At 46.6% G+C, this 20721-nt stretch overlaps 1 protein-coding gene and 1 non-coding gene across 3 annotated transcripts in view; both read left to right on the forward strand.

The window, feature by feature from the left end:
* The window catches only part of Stk38 (serine/threonine kinase 38), a 33565-nt gene extending 13289 nt beyond the window's left edge, over positions 1-20276 (forward strand). For both annotated transcript variants that reach the window (XM_034524242.2, XM_076917157.1), the window contains exons 5-14: positions 2905-2988; positions 7242-7365; positions 9199-9353; positions 12273-12375; positions 13756-13817; positions 15058-15175; positions 16278-16401; positions 16563-16658; positions 17906-18000; positions 18396-20276. In XM_034524242.2, coding sequence (XP_034380133.1) covers positions 2905-2988; positions 7242-7365; positions 9199-9353; positions 12273-12375; positions 13756-13817; positions 15058-15175; positions 16278-16401; positions 16563-16658; positions 17906-18000; positions 18396-18526 — 1092 coding nt within the window. In that variant the 3' untranslated portion in view covers positions 18527-20276. The remainder of the gene's footprint in view (positions 1-2904; positions 2989-7241; positions 7366-9198; positions 9354-12272; positions 12376-13755; positions 13818-15057; positions 15176-16277; positions 16402-16562; positions 16659-17905; positions 18001-18395) is intronic.
* Positions 623-812, forward strand: LOC117725022 (U2 spliceosomal RNA). The gene has a single exon (XR_004608889.1). It is a non-coding gene; the product is annotated as a U2 spliceosomal RNA (small nuclear RNA).
* Positions 20277-20721: the final 445 nt, after the last annotated feature.

Genomic DNA, 20721 nt, shown 5'->3' on the forward strand with positions numbered 1-20721 from the left:
TAGCTCGGCCCAGCTGCTGTCTGTGCCTATGGTTACTGTGATCAAATGTAGGCAGGTGCTCCACCCTTCTGCTGCGTCCCAGGCCCTTAGCCCGGATCTTCTTATCAATGAATCCTGCTGCACTACAAGAGCAGTCTCTGGAAAAACCTGAATGAGTTCCTGCAAGGTCATTCTCATTGATGGAAAACATGCAGAAAGACAGCTGACGGATGCAGTAATTACAGGGTCTTCGTCTAGAAGGGGAAGCATGCTATAAACAGCAGTACTCAGGGGAGAACTGCATGTTATCGAAAAGAGACCTCTGAAAGGTAAAATTGACCCTTCAGTTGAGAATTCCAGTTAGCCCTTGAAAATAAAGTGTTTTTCAAATGCTCCCTGTTTGGCCACGCAGAGGTGGCACACGCCTTTAGTCCCAGCACTTGGGAGGCAGAGGCAGGCAGATTTCTGAGTTCGAGGCCAGCCTGGTCTACAGAGTGAGTTCCAGGACAGCCAGGGCTACACAGAGAAACCCTGTCTCGAAAAACCAGCCCCCCCCCCCAAAAAAAAAAAAAATTCCCTGTTCAAGAAAAATGGATATGGTACTTGATAAGAAAAACAAAATTCAGAAAGACATAGTGAAAAACCCACTTCTCGGTCTTTTGACTGAGATCAAGTGTAGTGTTTGCTCTTATCAGTTTACTATTTAGTACGTCCTCCATTTAAGGACAGTAAATCAAATGGAGTTTTGGGCCTGGGAGATGGAATAGGAGCTTGCTCCATTTACTCTATGCTTTGACTTGGTGTTGTAGTAAGAAACAAACAAACAAACAAAAACAAAACAAAACCCCCACAAATGTATCTTGGGGGGAAAGAAGATGTTCAGGAACTAGCCAGAAGGTTTTTCTTTTGTTAATAGAGCATTAGTTTTCTTTTCACTGTACTATTTTCTCTTTAAAAGCATTGGGAAATAGGGCAGAGAGAGACGGCTTATTGGTTAAAAGCCCCTAGTGCATTTTCAGTTTCCATCCCTGTCGGTTAAGTCTTGACTATCTAACTCTAGCTCCTGGGCGTCTGCATTTCTGAGCCCATGCCCACTTACAGACACCACCTACACGTAATTAAAAATGATTAAATTCTTTTAAAAAATTGGAAAATAAGCTGGGCATAGTGCCACAGGTCTTTAATCCCAGCACTTAGGAGTCAGAGGCAGATGGATTTCTGTGCGTTTGTGGCCTTGTCTACATAGTAAGTTTTAGAACTACATAGAGGGACCCTGTCTCCAAAAAAAAAAAAAAAATAAGAGAAATGATAAAAAAAATATAGCGAAAGAAAACTTTTTTTTCCTAATATAGCATTTCAGACAGAACCTTAACAGCCAGAGACCTGGTTCGGTGGCTAAGAGCACATATTGCTCTTACAGAGGACCTGATTGAGTTCAGCTTCCAGCACCCACCCGGGGGCTCACAACTGCGTGTAACTCTAGCTCCACAGGGTCTGAGACCCTCATTTGGACTCCTTGGATATCTGCACTCACGCATGCACATACCTATGTAAGACCCCCCAAAGGGGACCCTCACCCAAGTCCCGACCTGTACGCACCCAAGGACACACGAGGACCGCCTTGATGTAATAACAAAAGGTAGTTTAATGGTGAGGGCCCTCGGGCCAGAACATATCAAGAGATAGAGGATCCGACTCCCCGCCCAGGAAACTTGGGATATTTATGGGTAGAGGTTGGGGAGAGCGGGAAAGTTTGGAGCGGTTACATATGATTGGATATTTCAAACATCCGTTCCCAAGCCTGGTTTCCATCTAGCCCCCATCCCAATTATCCTAATTTACATCTGTATCTTGCTCCTGGGAGAATTCCTTTCAAGTGACTTCCAGTTTATTGTGGGTCTTTTGTGCCTTTGAAATGTTTATTCAAGCCCTTGGAATGCACCCCAGGGGCAGCTAACACTTGAGTGTAAATTGAAACTCTGAACCTAAGAAACTTTCATGTTGAGACCTAAAATTTCATTTTTACAATTTATTCTCACACCTACACATAGACATTACACATGCACATAAAACAAACAGATCAGTCGGGATTGTGGCACAGGTTTTTAATTTTAAGTCAAGCACTAACGAGGCAGAGGCAGGCGGATCTCTGAAGTGGGAACCAGCTAGGGCTGTAGAGTGAGCCTCTGCCTAAGTAGTTAAGAGCACTTGTTTCTCTTTCACAATTCCCAGCATCCACTTAGCGGTCGGCAACTGCCTTTATCCAGTCTTAGGGGAATCCATTGCTCTCCCTTGGCTTCCTCAGACATTGCTTACATGGGGTGCACTGACATACTTGGAGGCAAAACACCCATACACATAAAAATTAACTAAAGTAAAAAATTAATTAAAAATATTTAAAAGTGCTGTTTTTTTTTTTCTATTTTTAATATATTTTCTCCAAGAATAGGGTTTTATTTTTGTGGTTTGTTTTGTTTGGTCTCAGCATAGCCAGGCTAGCTTCAAGCTGCTGACAGTTCTGCTTCAGCCCCTTGAGTGCTAGGATTTCAAGTGGATCTGATATATTATTTTCATTTTAAATGTTGTGATTATTACTTAAGCTTTCTAAGTTGACTGTCGGATACTTGTCATGGCTTTAACTAGGCCTTAAATTTGGAACTAAAGGCTTTTACATGTGTTCAATTGGAGCCAAAGCTGTTGAGATGTGGAGATAGTCGATTCTCATCGTAGTCACAGCTGTACAGTAGATTTGTTTGTAACATTAAAAGTGTATTTTTGCTAGTTATTGCTTACATTAAAATTATAATGCTTTTCTAGTGTAAGTAGTTATTTGTGACGCCTCAGGTATGATCCCTGATGTTGGAAATACAAATCCTTAGCTTGGCAGTGCGAACTTGACTTAGCATGTCTTTGGTAACCTTCCAGGTACGGCTTGTTCAGAAGAAAGACACCGGGCACGTGTACGCAATGAAAATCCTGCGCAAAGCAGACATGCTGGAGAAGGAGCAGGTAACTGAGCGGGAGTGGCCACCAGTCAGCTTTGGGGGCTTGTCACCTAATTACTCTGTTGGCTTAGTTGTTGTGTTTATCTTACTACAGTTTTCCCTAGTTAGTTCTCTAATGCACTGTGACCCTGTTTTCCTCCTCAAAAGATGCACTTGCATGTTTAAAAATGCAAACAAGGCCTGTGAAGGCACCATAGTGCTTTACAGTCTGGACTGTGAGGGAAGCAGCTTTGGGTCTCCTAGCTAACCACAGCTACACTTGCAAGAGAACCTCCTTAGAGGTCATGCCCAGAATGCTGGGAGTTTTTTGTACTCCGTGGATATGGAGGTAGAACTGATGTGTGTCTGAATACACTGTACTCTGTACCTGAAGATGGGTCCTCTGTAATGATGGTGTCCAGGGGAGACCAGCTTAACAGCCCATGTTATCCCGTAAGGAAGAAGCTCTCGGTGAAACTACATCTGACAGACAAACTTAGTGCAGATTCCATAGGATAGCTTTTTTTTTTTTTTTTTTTTTTTTAAAGAGTGCAGACCTTCTGTGGGTCTGGTTTAGTTCAGCTGGTTGCCCCAGAAGAGGTAGCAATGGGTGACACTAATGCAGGGTTCCAGAATAAGGCCAGAGATCTTGTGCCAGGCAGAACTCATTTGGAGCAGTGAAGATAGAGGCTGTCCCCACATTTAGTGTTCTCTGCCACCTGAGGATTGGAGCCATGCAGTTTTCCTGTCTGCAGCCCAGTGCCTGCTCAAAATTTTGTGGTTTTGAGGCTGGCGAGACAGCTGGATGGTTAAAAGAACTGGCTGCTGTTCTAGAGGATCTCAGCTGAATTCCTGTCACCCAGATGATGGTTCAGAGTGGTCTATTATTCCAGTCCCCAGGGAATGTGACACCCTCTACTGGCCTCTTTGGGCAGTGCATGCACGTGGTCTCAGACTATACATATAAGCAAACCAACCAGTCAATTTAACAATTATTAATTCTTTTTTTTTTTTTTTTTTTTTAATGTTTTACTGGGAAGTTTTGAATTATTTTTTTTTTTTCTTTTTAGTTTTTTTTCTTTTTTAATTTTGATTTTTTTGTTTGTTTGTTTTTTTTGTTTTGTTTTTGTTTTTTGAGACTGAGTTTCTCAGTGTAACCAGCTCTGACTGTCCTGGACTTACTTTGTAGACCAGGCTGGCCTTGAACTTAAACATTACCTGCCTCTGTCTCCTGAGTGTTGGGATTAAAGGCATGCACCACCATGCCCGGCTATGCTTTAGATTTTTTTTTTAAAGGTTTATTTATTTATTATGTATGGAATGTTCTGCCTGCATGCCTGCACACCAGAAGGCACCACATCTCATTACAGATGGTTGTGAGCCACCACATGGTTGCTGGAAATTAAACGTGGGATCTCTGGAAGAGCCGCCAGTGCTCTCAACCTCTGAGCCACCTCTTCAGCCCAAGCCTTGGATTCTTAATTCCAGTTGAAGGCAGGTCATTAGCAAATCTTCAGCTATTATTGTAGCTGACGCAGCTGACGCAGAAAAGAGAAGAAAGCCCTGCCTATGCAAGGCAGCCTGTGTGCCGGATAGATGTTCAGGTGCCGATGAGAGGACCAGCTAATCTCATTGAGGAAAATAATGGCTGTGTTGTTGAGTTAGGATATTTGTGGGGTGTGGGTAAGTTTTACAGCATGCACTTCCTATAATTTTAGCCAGCCCTCACAACTCCTGTCAATTTGTTAAGCCGTCGTGAGAGTTAAGAAGTGGGGCTGGTGAGGGCTCAGAGTGTGAAGGTGCTTGACCCGAGGTTCTCTCATGCAGGACCCACAGAGTAGGAGAGAAATACTTCTGGGAGCTGTCCTCTGACCTCCACCCAGGCACATGTACACACATGTACAGAAAACAAAATACTTCAAGTTAGAAAAGCGAGTGTGGTGGCACACCTTATTACTATTATTGTTTTTTAAAAGATTTATTTACTGTATTTATGTGAGTACACTGTCACTGTCTTCAGACACACCAGAAGAGGACATCAGATCCCATTACAGATGGTTGTGAGCCACCATGTGGTTGCTGGGAATCTCTCCAGCCCCCAGTATACACCTTTAGTTCCAGCACTGGGGAGGAGGACTAGGAGGGGGAGAGGGGGACTGGGAGGGAGGCAACATTTGGGATGTAAATAAAGTAATGAAAGAAAGAAAAGCAAAGACATGAGCATCAGCTAGTGCAGACATTGTCTGTGGTGAGGTCAGTGCTGCTGCACTGCTGTGGGGGACAGGACTGACTGTGTGTCAGCATCCTCTGTGCCTTAGATGTCCAGATAGGGACGAGAGCCTTCTGCTTTGAGCCACACCTCTGGCTCTGTATTTGGCTGACTCCACTTCTATACCTTAAGGCTTCGAGCTGCCACCAAGCCTTAGGAGAGAAGGGGAGGTAGACTCACAGCCATTAGCTTAACAATTGATCAACAGGAAACGGGGTAGTCACCATTGTGTCCTCCAGGTTGAGTGACAAGTGGTAACACTGGTGCCTTCTCTTTTCTTAGGATCCTTGCAGTAGGTAGGGCCCCAGGAGAGCAGAGCCCAGGCTTCTGGCCTCATAGTGACCAGCTCAGTGAGCCAGCTACAGATGAGCAGGAGGCAGTGAATTTCCACAAGCCTTTCTTCTGTTGAGCAAGTACAGGCAGGTGTTTGTCTAGCCTTGTGGTTTCACAGCACTGGTCTTAGCGCGCATGTGCCATCCATAGCGCTCAGCAAACCCTTCCACACATCGAAGCTTCAGAGAGTTCCATATGCATGGAGACACCAAACTCAGATGCAAACAGATGATACCTTCAAGGCCCACAGAGCTTGGGAGAACAAGCAGGTTAGATAAAGTCAGGAGACAGTAATGTGTGTCTCCAGGTGAAGAATGGAATATCTGTGGCCCTTTTGAAGACATCCCAACAGAGCAGGCTGTGTATGAGAACCACAGATGTGCCCGTTCATGACGCCTCATAGGTCTTTGACTTTGGAACTTATTGCAGGCTTGGACTGAGTCTTAATGAACTTAGATTTGATTCACTCCATCTTTGGATCTTGTGACACTTAAGAAAGGAGGAGTGTAATTTGAGAATATGCAATAATGTTTTGGTTACTATTCCATATTTTAAATAATGTCAGGTTGATATAATAATCACCAGGTTGTTATATAGCCATGGCTGGTCTCAGACTTGCTCTGTAGTGGAGGAGGGTGACCCTGACCTCCTGATCCTCCTGCCTCCACCTCTCAAGTGCTAGACTTGCAGGCATGCACTCCCTACCCCCACTTTACATGGTGTTGGGGATCAAACCCAGGGCTTCGTGCATGCCGTGTAAGCCATACCCCTGCTCATAACACATTATATTGTAACTAGGTGATTCTACCAGTCTCCCAAGCCGCTTGTAGCTCCATCTCATTTTGCAGCAAATGTAGAAAACGAGAAAAGCCATGATTTTGAATCTTTAGCCCAATGAAACTTTTTTTCTTTCATCCTGTATCGTAATGCACAGTAGTGAGCTACAGCTACAGAGTGCCGTGGCGTCATGGTGACCTAACTGTCCCTCGGGACTCTGTTATTTTGGTATCAGTTTGGGGACATGCAGCTGAGTAGTTAAGAAACAGAGCACTTGTATAGATGCTTTGTGTAGCGGGAACAGGCCAAGACAGGAACCTCAGACAGAAGCCAGTTTACCTAGATAGTGCGGCCTGAGGTGGGACTGCTATTCTGCCGGGTCACTAGAACAGTGGGCTGGGGACACTGCTGGAGTGCCTGCCTAACCGTGGGTCAGTACTCTTACCACATAAACCTGTGTGGTGGTTCATGCCTATAAGCTTTGGTTTTGGGAGATGGAAGCAGAGAGCTCCGGAGGTAGAGTTCAGAGCCAGCATGGAATACATGAATCTCTGCCTTAAAAAACAAAAATAAATAAATAAACTTAAAAATATATATAATAAATATATTTATATAAAAGGACAGAAATGTTAACTAATCAGAGGTTTACTTTGTAGCACTGCTCCAGCTGTGTTGGGTTGAAGCCATTTATTCGTGTGGTAGGTTTAAAAGCCTCTCTCACCAGGTTTCTGTCACTGAGTTCCTTCAAGTCAAATGTCAGTTTCAAGTTGGTCAGTGTGTGTTAGCAGAACTTTTGCTCATCACAACTAAATACTCAGAACAGTATTTAAATTGTTTAAACAGATATACAGTTTACAGCAGAGCAAGGCTTGTCATTAATCAAATGCATATACCTCCAGGTTGGCCACATCCGTGCGGAGCGTGACATTCTAGTGGAGGCAGACAGTTTGTGGGTTGTGAAAATGTTCTATAGTTTTCAGGATAAGCTAAACCTCTACCTAATCATGGAGTTCCTGCCTGGAGGTAATTACTGCACAATGAAAGGTCATTTCCCTTTGTTCTGTGGTCTCTCCTTTATATCCACAATGAACCCTCCTTTCTTCCTCTAACTCTGCTCACAGAATCGCCTTCTGTGTCTGTCCTAGAGGAGGGCAGTAGCCAGCCTTGTGCTGCCTGCCTCTCTGCCGTTCACTCACTCACCATTTCAGGTGGACAGGTCTTCTACTTACTTCCCCTTTAAACACATTTAGACCAGGTAGGGAGCCCTGCCTGCCTGCCTGCTGCCGGCTGGCGCCCAGCATGGGCTGTCCAGCTGACCAGACTGAAGCAATAGCATTGTTTGCTTCAGCGTCTCTGTTTCTTTTTCTGTGGTTTGTTAGAGTGACTTCCTCTTTACCTGTATTGATATCTAGAGTTCACTCTCCTCTCTGAGGTGTCACGCCTAGACAGCTAAGCCAGAGCAGGGGATCCCATCTGTTTTGGGAACAGTCTCTTTCCTGATGAACCAGTGAACCCTGAGCAAACAGAAGGTAGCTTTTTTCTTTTTGTTTTTTAACAAAGCAAGTATAATTAATTGGAGACTACTATATTGGTCTTGTGACACCCCTTAATTTAGACCTAGGGTCATCAGTAGTTTTTGCTAACAACTGATGAAGATTTCAGCACAGAGTTGGTAGTAGAACACCTTTCTCCCTTCAGCTCTTCAGTAGCAGGGACCGGCTTGTGTGCTAGCCATTACCGCAGCTCTTCCTCAGCTCCTCATGTCCCTCGGACCCTGCCCTTTGGATTTAGTGATGCTGGCCTGCAGAGCCCTGAGAGCAGTGAGCCTGAGCTGTCCCGTCAGCTGGGCAGACCACACGAGTGCGGCCTCAGCTGATGTGACCTTAGGGTTGTCCTCCCCACTGCCCCGGCCCCAGGTAGGCTCAGAGGGCAGCAGGAGGCGCTAGATCCGAGGCCTCTCTTCCTTCCTCTCTACCACGTAGCTTTACATGGGTGGAACCTGAACCCAACCATCTGTTTTTCTTAGCCTTTTAGCTACCTTACATATTCTCCTTGCTTTTGTTTAATTGCTGAATTTTAGGATATGAATCTTTTTTTTTCCTCTTGCTTTATGATGCTGGTATTAAGCTTTAAATTTTCATCTTGCAGGAAAGTAAGGAGTTTGTCAGTAGATGAAACGTTATATGATGATAGTGGTGTCCGCTTAAATCCCCAAGGAAGGCCCAGTGGTCTCGGGAGCTGGCAGTGAGCTCACCTGTCAGGCAGCTCAAGTGTAGGGGAGCTCAGCATGTGTGACTGCCGCTCAGCTCTCCACAGCCATCTTCCCACGGGGTTGCCCCCCAACGGGGAACCTTGTTTAAATCTCCTGAAATTGTATTTGGCATTTCATTCTAAGACAGCAGTTCAAGCTGTGTGGAGTTCCCATTTGTCTCTAGACATAGACAACTTCGCAGATACGTGAGCAAACATCACAGTCAAGTAGACTTTCCCCTGGTCCAACATAAGCAAATACCCTCTGTAATTGTGGAGAAATTCTTACTTCTCTAAAGAGAAGACTGAACTTAAAGCGTAGTGCTCATCACCTAGCTTAGCTGCAGGACCCGCTTTCCTCTGAGTGTGGTTTTCACCCTTTACATATTAGAGACTTGTTGCTGTTTCCTCCCGTGTTAACTCTGTAGATCACTGTCTGGGACACAGCGCAGTTGGGTGTAGTTGGCTTATATTGGCAGATAATGAAGACATATCTAAGCACTGGTTCTTACTCATATTTTACGTGTGTGTGTGTGTGTGTGTGTGTGTGTGTGTGTACTTGCATTGTGTGTGTATGGTGGTGGCTTTGTATCTTTCTGCTTCCAGGGGACATGATGACTTTATTGATGAAGAAAGATACCCTGACAGAAGAGGAGACTCAGTTTTACATAGCAGAGACGGTGTTGGCCATAGACTCCATTCACCAGCTGGGGTTCATCCACAGAGACATCAAACCCGACAACCTTCTCTTGGACAGCAAGGTACGTGGGCACACAGCACCTTGCCTGGCGTGTTCCCTGGCTGCACCGCCTGTCACATGCAGTGATCATGGGAACCTTGTGTGCTTGTGTCCTTTTTACAGGGAAGTTTGCCACCATAGCCTGTCTCTGAACTATGATTCTGTAATCTAATCGAATGTTCTTTTTAAAAAAAAAAAAGCAGCCACGATTTCAATTCCAGCATTCAGGAGGCAGAGCCAGGCTGGTCTACACAGGGAGATCGGTAGCAGACAGGGCTACAGAGTGAGACTGTCTCAGGAAAGTTAAGCAGGGCATAGTATGGTGACAGATGCCGGTGCTTCCACCACTTGGGAGGCAGAGGTCGAAGGCTAGGAACTCCAAATCCAGCTTGAGTTACAAGGAGACCTTGTGTGCAGACAACACAAATACAACCAAGCAGTTTTGTAATCAGGCAGAGACAGCCATCTTCCCTGAGTGATGCTGCATGGCTGGTGCCACAGCTAGCAGCCTTCCTCTGTGGAAGCACAGAAAGAAGGTGGCAGCAGCAAAAGCCTGCCACAGAGTCCACCGCAAAGCAGGACGCTGCGTGCACCATGCTCCCAGAGGAGCCCCAGCTTCTGTGCAGCCTGTATTGCTCTACCTCAGTGATGCAAGTAGTGCTGTCCTAAGGCCACAGGGGAGAGTCTGTGCCGCTGGCTGCACTTTGTGTTAGCTGGGCATCTGCGTTCACTGTTCTCTCTAGTGAGAAAGCAGGTGCATTAATATTTTAAATAAATCTCATCATGGTCTTGCTACCCGCCTCATTGGTTTATGTTCCCGAATGAAAGCTGCAGACACAGCCTTTATATTCTAATGTGCCTTAGGCAGCACAGTCTCCCTGGGCCACTGCCTGTCCTCCATGCTGTTAGAATCTACCTCCCTCCAATAATTCCCAGTTATTACTTCCATATTCTGTTCCAGCTGGGCTGCCCTAGACCCAGTTGAGCAGCCCTCTGGGCCGCACTCTCCTGGCCGCTTCACATGGCGGCTCTGTTTCTCTCTTTGCACACAGCTCCTTCTTTCCTGTTCCTTGAGGGTCCCAAGCCTGGGAAACCTAAAGTCCCACCTGTCTCTCCTTCCAGCTATTGGCTTTGGCATCTTTATTCACCAATCAGGTTCCCAGAGGCTGCGTGCAGACCCTCTCGTGCAGGCTGATTTGGGGGACCCATTAGCTTAAGATTACAAACAGCTACAGTGGGTGTGGTGATGCCTCCATGTCCTTCAGCTCTAGAATTCTAGAATGTTTTACTTGTAAACCAGAATTTTTGTTTGTAATGAAAGTGTCCTACTCCTAGTGTGGTAATCCTCCCTGCTGCTGCTGCCTGCCTTCTTCCTTCTCTTGTTTCTTTTTAAAAAAAGAATCTCGCCGGGCAGTGATGGCGCACACCTTTAGTCCCAGCACTTGGGAGGCAGAGACAGGCAGATTTCTGAGTTTGAGGCCAGCCTGGTCTACAGAGTGAGTTCCAGGACAGCCAGGACTACACAGAGAAACCCTGTCTCAAAAAACAAAACAAAACAAACAAACAAACAAACAAACAAAAGAATCTTATTTTATTTATATGAGTCACTGTCCCTGAGATGGTTGTGAGCCTCCATGTGAAAGAGCAGATCTCTGGAAGAACCGTGCTCTTAACTGCTGGGCCTCTCTCCAGCCTCTCTCTCTCCCCTCCACTCCACTCCTCTCTCCTCTCCTTTCCTCCCCTCTCCTCCCCTCTCCTCCTCTCTTCTCCCTTCCCCTCTCCTCCTCTCTTTTCCCCTCCCCTCTCTTCCTCTCCCCTCCCCTCCCCTCCCCTCCTTTCCCCTCCCCTCTCTCCTCCCCTCCCCTCTCTTTCCCTCTCCCCTCCCCTCTCCTTCCCTCTCCCCTCCCCTCCTCTCCCCTTCCCCCTCTCCTTCCCTCCTCTCCATTCCCCTCCTCTGAGACAGGGTTTCTCTGTGTAGCTTGGGTATCCTGGAACTCACTCTGTAGACCAGGCTTCCAAAAGAGACCTACCTGCTTCTGCCTTCTGAGTGCTGTGATCAAAGGTGTGCACCACTGTCTCTTTGGTAACTTTCTAGGTCTCTTTAAAAGGCCCAGGATTGTTGTCTTTCTGTGGAAACCTTACGTGCTGTGTTATGAGGGCAGGAGGCTTATCAGATAATGTCTTGCGTCAGCAGTTCTGTTCTGTAAGGGTGCATATAAAAAGCCAGGCACGAAGGAAGGACTGAGGTAGAGGGCACAGGGTTCCCTAGGGCTGGTGCCCCGCCAGCCTCGCCTAAGTAGGCAAGTTCCAAGCCACTGAAAGAAGAGGAGAAAGGAGAAGCCAGCCAAAGGTAATGGCTGCATGTGGTTCTCTTTTGAACATGAAAATGTCAGTCTGAAGCCCATTGTTTTACATAAGTAGTATATGCTAATAAAAAATAATCTCATGTAGTAAAAAATTAGACCAATACACAGTTATAATGAAGAAATGTAATGTGCAGTCTCATGACTGAAACATGACCACTGGTTTCTGGGTTTGTTTTTTCTTTTTTTTTGAGACAGGTCTCACTATGTAGACCAGGCTGGCCTAAATCAACCTGCTTTTGTCTTCAGTGCTAGAATTAAAGCTATGAGCTAGCATGTCTGGCTTCAGTACTTAATTGGTTTCTTTAGGCTTTCTGGCTGTCATGGAACTCTCTCTGTAGACAAGGCTGGCTCAAACTCCGATCTCCTTGCCTCTGCCTCCTGAGTGGTGGGATTGAAGACATGCGCCACACACTTGGCTGGAATTCTGTTTAAGTTTGTTGCTATGTGTTTTTCCTTGTAGGAAGCTAGGTGGGAGCGGTCTGTTGGCGGGAGGTGTCCTGGAAGCTGGAAGGTAATGATGTCTGCCTGTCCAAGCATGTCCGTCACACATTACCTTGTTTCTCCTTCTCTCACAGGGCCATGTGAAACTTTCCGACTTTGGCCTTTGCACAGGCCTGAAAAAAGCACACAGGACAGAATTCTATAGGAACCTGAACCATAGCTTGCCCAGTGATTTCAGTAAGTGTGAACAGTGACGTTAGCTGCTGGCCCTATTCCTTAACTTGGTGGGTAAGAGTGATTTCCCTGGTGACCTGAGAAACCTGAGAGCGTCTCCCAGCAGCGTACAGAAGAGATCCAGTACTTTTCTGTATCCCCAAGCTGTCTGACTAGGCGAGATGAGTGCTTCCAGCTGTGGAAGACAGAACTCTGCTAGGAAGGTGCTGGAGTGACCATGGAGCAAGCAGCAAGGAGTGACAAGATGAAAGCTTTCAGAACAGCTGCAGACTAGATTGATGAGAACACAGGAGAGGATAGTAACCATAGTTCAGGCTTGAGGAGGTGGCACAGTGGGTAAAGCTCTTGCCCTACAAGTGTGCAGACTGAGTTTGATTCCTAGAATGCATATAACAAGCCAGACAGAAGGAAGGCGCACTGTAGTAATCTCAGCACTGAGGAGGGGGCACAGGGTTCCCTGGGGCTGGTGCCCAGCCGGCTTCACCTAAGTAGGCAAGTTCCAAGCCACTGAAAGAAGAGAGAGAAAAGAAAGGTGGATGGCATCTGAGAAATGCACATGAGCTCCGGCCCACACATACGGTTACACACCCGTGTGCACACACCTGCGTGTGCACCTGCACAGACACGAACACAGGAGTCTCAGTTCATCTTAGAAAACCCACAGTGCACCCTGACTCTGGGAGTCTACTTGCTGCTCTGGGATATTTAGACATTTTAGAAACTGCCTGTCAGGTCTGTATGCTTGGATCAGGCCCATCCACACAGATTCAGGTTGAGTTGATCTGGATTTTCTGGAATACCACCAACCAGGTCAGAATAAGTATGAAAAGTGAACATAGAGACATTGGGGGCTGAGGGAGAGTAGAAAGGACATGGGTGTAGCTCGGTAGGACTGCCTAGCATGCAGAGGGCTGCCTGCCTTCACCAGTACCGTTACCAAACCCCACAGACAGCAACAGAGCCCATAAATAAATGTAAACAGTTATTAGTTGATAAAATTTGCACTTCCTTCTCTACAGTTTTGATAAGGCCTGTTTGTTCTTTCTGGCTGTATGAGCCACATAAAACTATTCACAACTCCACTGTGACTCTCGGAGCTGCTGGGTTTAGAGCTTATATTTGGGCTGTGTGAGTGAGTCACCCCGGAGCTGATTGGCTGTGTGTGTTTGATTTACTTTGTTGCACTGAGGCTGGCTTTCTCTGTGTATCCCAGGCTGACCTAAAATCCTCAGAGATGTATCTGCTTTCCTCTGTCTCCCACTACCCCGCTTGACTTTACCCAGAGTGTTTGATGGGTGGTGTGTGGTATGACTAGTGCCAGAGCCCCACAAAATAAACATTCTTTTCTGAATTTTGATTAGGACTTGATCTCTCTACTTTTAGCTTTTCAGAACATGAATTCCAAAAGGAAAGCAGAGACCTGGAAAAGAAACAGACGCCAGCTAGTAAGTAATACTGGAGGCTTCTGAAATACTAGAAACCAGCCTGAGTGAGTTTTAACAAGAATAGTAATGTCGCGGGGTTGTAGCTCAGTAATAGTCACTTGCCTGGCATGCCTTGAACTTAAGGCAGTTGTATTTCATTTATTTATTTATTTATTTATTTATTTATTTATTTATTTTTATTTTTGTTTTTCGAGACAGGGTTTCTCTATATAGCCCTGGCTGTCCTGGAACTCCCTCTGTAGACCAGGCTGGCCTCGAACTCAGAAATCTGCCTGCCTCTGCCTCCCAAGTGCTGGGATTAAAGGTGTGTGCCACCACTGCCCGACAGAAAACTTCAGTCTCATTTCTTTTGTGTGTGCACACTCATCCATGTGTGTTGTCAGAAGGCAACGTGTAGGAATCCTTTTCCACCTTAGGGTTTGTGGGGCTCAGAGTCAGGTCAGTCTTACAAGTGGCAAGTGCTCTTACCAGTTGAGCCATCTTACTGGACCAAAACTCCCATGCATGTGTGAGCATAGGATCCCCTGGGAGGAGTTAGAGATGTTTGTGAGCTGTTATGTAGGTACTGGAACCAAACCCAGCTCCTCTGCAGGAGTGGCCAGGACTCTCTCCCACTGAGCCGTCTCTCCAGCCATAGCAATGCTTATTCTTAATAGCTGATTCATATATAAGACTCATAAAGTGTGAGCTATACTTTGTAAGCGTGGTCATGTGCACTATGTAGAAAGGGCAGCACTTTGCATGTACACCGTAATACCATGGCAGATCTGTGTGTTGTGGACACTTTACCTAGTACAGTGCTGACTTAGACTTCCAGTGTGTTTATTAACTTCCCTCAGCAGTAAGTAAACGATTTGGAGCAGGACCTCCTGTCTCCAGCCTGGGCTTGAGTGACGAGTGTGGATGGAAGTGTTAGCTGCAGCCCTGGGCTAGATGTCCTTTCAGACATCTGAGCACATGAGGAAGGCTCATTCAGGTGGAGAGCCTGGTTCTTAATGGGTGCTTATTCAATTATGGTGTGGGCTCTGGGTGTGTGTGTGTTTGCCTTATTAACAAAGCTTTATTGTTCATTTTGGAAAGTGCTGTTATGGATAAGCTTGTATTTGGCTTGGGCTGTCCTGCTTATGTAGTTTGGGGTGCCCCGATGGAGCTTGAGGCCTTCCTTTGGTCTCTAGACTGACATTCTGAGCTTGGGCACTCCCTCCTGGCCGGACCTCCCTAATGTGTACACATATTGCAGGCCTTCTCCACAGTGGGCACTCCCGACTACATTGCTCCGGAGGTGTTCCTGCAGACGGGGTACAACAAGCTGTGCGATTGGTGGTCACTGGGTGTGATCATGTACGAGATGCTGATCGGTAAGTCCCGTGTGTCCGGCGCACCCGGGAAAGACAGTCACACTGCTGTTATACTGGATTACTTGGAGGCCAGCTAGGTGCTTGGCTCACTTGCCTGTGGAGTTCCTTTATGGACAGCTCCCTCAAATGGGTCCCAGTGCACTCATGGGCTCCCTGACATTTTGTCATTCATTATTTTTTTGTTTTGTTTTGTTTTTTTGTTTTTGTTTTTCGAGACAGGGTTTCTCTGTGTAGCCCTGGCTGTCCTGGAACTCACTCTGTAGACCAGGCTGGCCTCGAACTCAGAAATCCACCTGCCTCCCAAGTGCTGGGATTAAAGGCGTGCGCCACCACTGCCTGGCCTCATTCATTATTTCTAAGTCTGTTTGTTCCTTCATTCCCTCCATCTGGCCCCTTAACCATTCTTACCAGGCACCTATTGTGTACAAAGAGCTAACCAAGGCAGTGTCTCTCAGCTTGTGAACTGTGGCTGCCTTTGTCTCTTGAAGCTTTGAGAGCATGGAGCCCTTCATCCTCCCTTGTATTTGCATGGTGTGTCTCTGTATCAGGGACACATCGATGGTGTAGCCATTGAGCACTAGGAGAGGAGTCTGTGATGGCAGGTGGGATTCATCACTTGTCAGATGGTGGGAGAAACACTGGACATGGATGGACTCGTGGAGGGCAGGCTGTAGGTAGACAGGCAAGCAAGCGTTTATCCTCTTGCCTGGACTTCCCAGAAGAGCTGTGATGCTCTCTCTGACACACTTGCTTCTAGCTTACTCTCTAGGGTGGGGACCTTTTTAACCGTGTTGTCCCTTTATTTCTTCTGGCCTGTTGACTTCCACACTGCATTTCTGCTTCTGTCCTTCCTCTTCCTGGTCCTAACTGTCAGCTGACTTTCCAGTTGGCTCTCTAGTGTATCAGAGGTACAACTTTCCACTTTGGAGAAAAATGAAAAATGACTTGTTTTCTGGGCTGAATGGAAATCCCCCCCAGCGTGGGAGAGGAATGACTATGTGGAGGTCAAGCCTTTGTTAGAGACATAGGTCATACTGGGAACTCCTTAGTCAGCGAGTCAGTGTTCTGGGCGGTAAAGATCCACATTTCCTGCTCGTTACAGGCTACCCACCATTCTGCTCTGAGACCCCACAAGAGACATACAAGAAGGTGATGAACTGGAAGGAAACTTTGACCTTTCCCCCAGAAGTTCCTGTCTCCGAGAAAGCCAAGGGCCTGATCCTGAGGTAGCAGAGCGAACATCTTCCATGCCTTGTAACAGAAGTAAACCCTGCAGGCTCTTGCTTCCTTCTCCAGGGGTAGTGGGTGGGGGCCCTGGAAAGAGCATGCAGGAGCCTTTTTTTTCTTAAGAAACAGGAGTGTGCTGAAAAGCCTGTTTCTTTTCCAGGTTCTGCTGTGAATGGGAACATAGAATTGGAGCCCCTGGAGTTGAGGAAATAAAAAATAATCCCTTTTTTGAAGGTGTTGACTGGGAACATATCAGGTATCCACCCGGATTACAGTTCTCCAGCATTAAGGATATGCATGCCGTGGGGATGAGTGAGGGTCGGAGGACAGCCTTGTGGACTTTGTCCTTTCCTTCTGTCATGTGGTTCTGGGGTCAAATCAGGTGCCAGGCTTGTGTGGCAAGGACCTTTACCCACTGAGCCATCTTGCTGGCCACAGCCTGGGTCTCATGTAGCCCAGGCTGGCCTCCTGTGAGGTATATAGCAGGTGATCTTGAACCCCCTGGTTCTCTTGCCTCTTCCTCCTAAGTGCTTAGATACAAGCGCCACCATAAGATTAGTCTGGGGAGATCGTCAGCAAGCTAAGCGAAGGGGGCGCCCTTGAGACTTTCAGGTGCAGATAAACCAGGAGTCAGATCTGTCCACTGTGTGCCACAGGATACAGCAGACCCAGTGAAGGCGTGCCATGGTGCAAGCGTGTCCAGGAAGCATGTGTCTTTGCTCTTACCTAACCTCTGTGGCTGAGGGCCTCCAGCAGAGGCTGTTACTGGGAGACTGAGGACCAGCGAGTAGAAGGTGGAAGAGGTAGAATCAGGAGGGCAGGGAGGAGGTGTGGCCCAGACACCTAGACTATCTGCTGAAGCTCCAGCTGTCTCAGCACTCAGATTGCTAAGCAGAAATCTTATCTTGCCATTTTATAATTGTGTTGACTTAGATCCTTGAATTTTGTCTTTTTGAGATAGTGTCACTGTATAATCTAAGCTGGCCTGGGACTCAGTCTGCTTTCCTTGGTCTCCACTGTGGCCAGCATCTGTTAATTTTTACCTTTCCAGTGGAATCAGTGGAAAGCAGGCTACTTTGAAAAAGTTTCCCTTCAGAAAGGACTCCTTCATTAGGTGATGGGTGCATTGACACAGGGCTGGCGCGCCCTTGTTCCTGTGTGAATGCTTTGTCTGGTTGGTGTTTGAGACGGGTCTCTGTGCAGCCCTGGCTGTCCTGAGACTCGCTCTGTATATCAGGCAGGCCTTGACTCACAGAGATCCACCTGCCTCTGCCTCCCAAGTGCTGGGACTAAAGGAATGGACCCGCATGCCTGGCTGAATAATGGATTCTTAATGATGATTTTGCTTGGATGCAGTCATTTGGCTTATTTAGCATTAGGGGAAAAACTGCCAACAGTCAATAGTCCTTCCATGTCACAAGGAGTAGTCTTCTGAGAGAGACTTGGTCAGTCTCCTCTGAGCATTCCATCTGTGGTCATTTGGGGCATGTCTGTTCTTGACAGGGAGAGACCAGCCGCGATATCTATTGAAATCAAGAGCATCGACGATACCTCAAACTTCGATGAATTTCCAGAGTCTGATATTCTTAAGCCCACAGGTAATCCCACTGACTGCCACTGCAGTCTTAGGAGTTGCAGCATCCCCTATGATTTTTAGGGTGGTATTTACATATCAGAATATGGAGGGAGACTTCTGATCCTGTGTCAGTATTTATCAGTCCCTATGGTGGGTAGCAGTGAGACTACTGAATGCATTGTGTTGAGCTGGCCGAAAAATCATAAACTGCTCTTCGGTTACTCATAAAGGTTCTGTCAACTGAAATGACTGAACAAGAAAATAGAACATAAGTGAGCAATGTATAAAACTTGTATAATGAAAGGCAATCCCCTCTGAACGGGAGCTGTACTGTGTTCTTTAGTGTGCTGTATCTCTGGGGCCGAGTTGCCGTTGAGGTAGGGCAGTGACTCAGTCTCACTTCTGTGTCTTTGCCAGTGACCACAAGTAACCATCCTGAGACGGACTACAAGAACAAAGACTGGGTCTTCATCAATTACACGTACAAGCGCTTTGAGGGCCTGACAGCCAGGGGGGCCATACCTTCCTACATGAAGGCACCAAAATAGGGCCTGTGCTGGGAACCCTAAATGGGGCGGAGCTCTCTGTACAACATTGTGGTTTTCCTCTTGTGCTCTTGAAAGAACTTCCGAGAAGTTTGTAGAACTCATTAATGCATCCTAGTCAAGTCTCTGAAATGTGATCGTAAGTGGATATTCCTCCATAGTGCACCAGGAAGCTGATAGGACAAAGACAAAGAGTTTCTCCATCGGTCATAAGCAGCTGCTTGCTTCTTTTGAAGCCCCATGAGCCAGTTTGGTATGTGTTGAAAAGAGAATTTTGATTTTCCCAAGTTCATCAGAATGAAGGGGAAAACCAGCCATCCACTGTTACCGAGCTGATCTACACTGAGTACCAGCCAATGCCTGTGCTATGGCGATATGCCACCTGCCAAGCCCACCAAGTATTTCTTTTCTCTTTATAGCTGAAAATTCTATAGTTAAAGAAATAAGGCAATAATGAAAGTCTGTGTGAACAGCCAATAGTGTGACAGGAGGAACGATCTCCATCTTCCCGGTGCCGGTGGTTTCTCCCCTACCTCGGCCTGCACAAGTGGCTTTCCACAGCCTTCATTCATGGTGCACTTTACTTATGGTACTAGGGCAAAGACCCTGATCCACTGACCTCGCTCCCATCCCAAAGACTCATGCTGCTCTTCTGTGGATGGGAGAGGTGCTAGTGTGATCTTTTTTTATCTTAGAAAGCCCACAGAGCCACTGGGCACTGCCAAGGAGTCCTGGACCATATGGACAACCCTTACTTTTTCTTCATGGCTGTATGAGATCATCTTGAGGCACATGCTGCCTACCAGCAAGCAATACCTGCAAGTGCTGCCAGCGCAGTGTGTTCCCGAGAAAACAGCAGAGAAGCTGCTGGAGGCTTAGGTGCTGCCATGCAAGATCCCACAGCCTCCGTGGGAGTCAAGGCAGAGCCAACCCACTGAGTCCTTGAGCTCATTCCTCAGTCCATGGTGCGACCGTGTTTGTCTTGGTATTTCTCTATCCCAACTTTAGCCATTTTGCCTTGGAATCATGATTACAAAATTTTCCTTTGCAGATGCCTTCCTGGGGCATTCTTGTCCCTCCACCCAAAAGGGTTGCCTGCAGCGTGGGCTGAACTGCCTCTCTGCTGTGGCATTCTCTCATGAGAAACACTGAATTTAGCACAAAGTGCCTTCTCTGTCACAGCTGCTGCCACCTTTAGAAGACTTGTGCTGTGTCAGAAAAATGTGGAGGTTCCGTATTAATGCATTACTAGAGTTTGGTTTTAAGTGTTGATAACTGTTAAAGCATTATTTGCACCTGTGTGGTAACTTGCAGTGTCACTGACCAAGCTACAACTGGGACAGGCTTTCTGCTGGTCCTGAAGTTGTGAAGGGTCAGCTTGGTCCTAGCTCAGCCATTCAGAGATTAGAACATAAGACTTAAATTCTAAGCAAAACTGCTTTGGGTTTTCATGTCTTAGATGAAGAAAAAGGAACGTTAGGGAAGTCTTAACCCTGAGTTAGGGGCGATTGATGTTAGCTCCTCAGTCCTCCATTCAGAGCCTGCTAATGCAAAGGAGACAGAAGGGCTGTGTGCGGCTTTGCGCTCTGTATTGATGAACAGCTGAGGTCCTGAATCCTGTGTTTGCAGGAGTGTGGTGAGCATGGCAGTAGTGAGAATAGTGGTAGAGTCTATGTGGTGAGGGATGGTTCGTTTTAGGGGAAAATGTCCACACTTAACTATTCAAGTTTTAAATAAACTGTGAAAACAATAATGGAACTGCAGTGGCTTTCTTTTATATAACTGTGGCTTGAAGTACAAAGCAGAACAGTGGTGGCCACTCCTAGTCCCTTAGTCTAGAAACAATGCATGGTCATCTTAATACAAATGCCCTTCTGCCTTGGAGAAGCTGTGCTGTGCCAGCTTGTTTGCAAGGAACTAGTTCCGATTTGGGTTCCACAGAACTGACTTCCATGGAAGAGACTACGGAGGAGGCCTCACCTCCCTATACTCTACCTCAGTGAGGGCAAAACACTTGCTGGACAGAGATGTCATGGAAGAACCGCTAGCTTACAGCGGGGACTTTGTAGACCTCCACATACACAGTGTATGTATACATTAAGGGTCCAGGGGACAATAATTCAGGTCATCAAGCTTGCAGAGCAAGTGCTGTTACTTGTGGCTTGGCATCTTGTCACTTTTAGAAAGTGACTTTTACA

The sequence above is a fragment of the Arvicanthis niloticus genome, chromosome 20 (assembly GCF_011762505.2).
Source record: "Arvicanthis niloticus isolate mArvNil1 chromosome 20, mArvNil1.pat.X, whole genome shotgun sequence".
Classification (NCBI taxonomy): Eukaryota; Metazoa; Chordata; class Mammalia; order Rodentia; family Muridae; genus Arvicanthis; species Arvicanthis niloticus.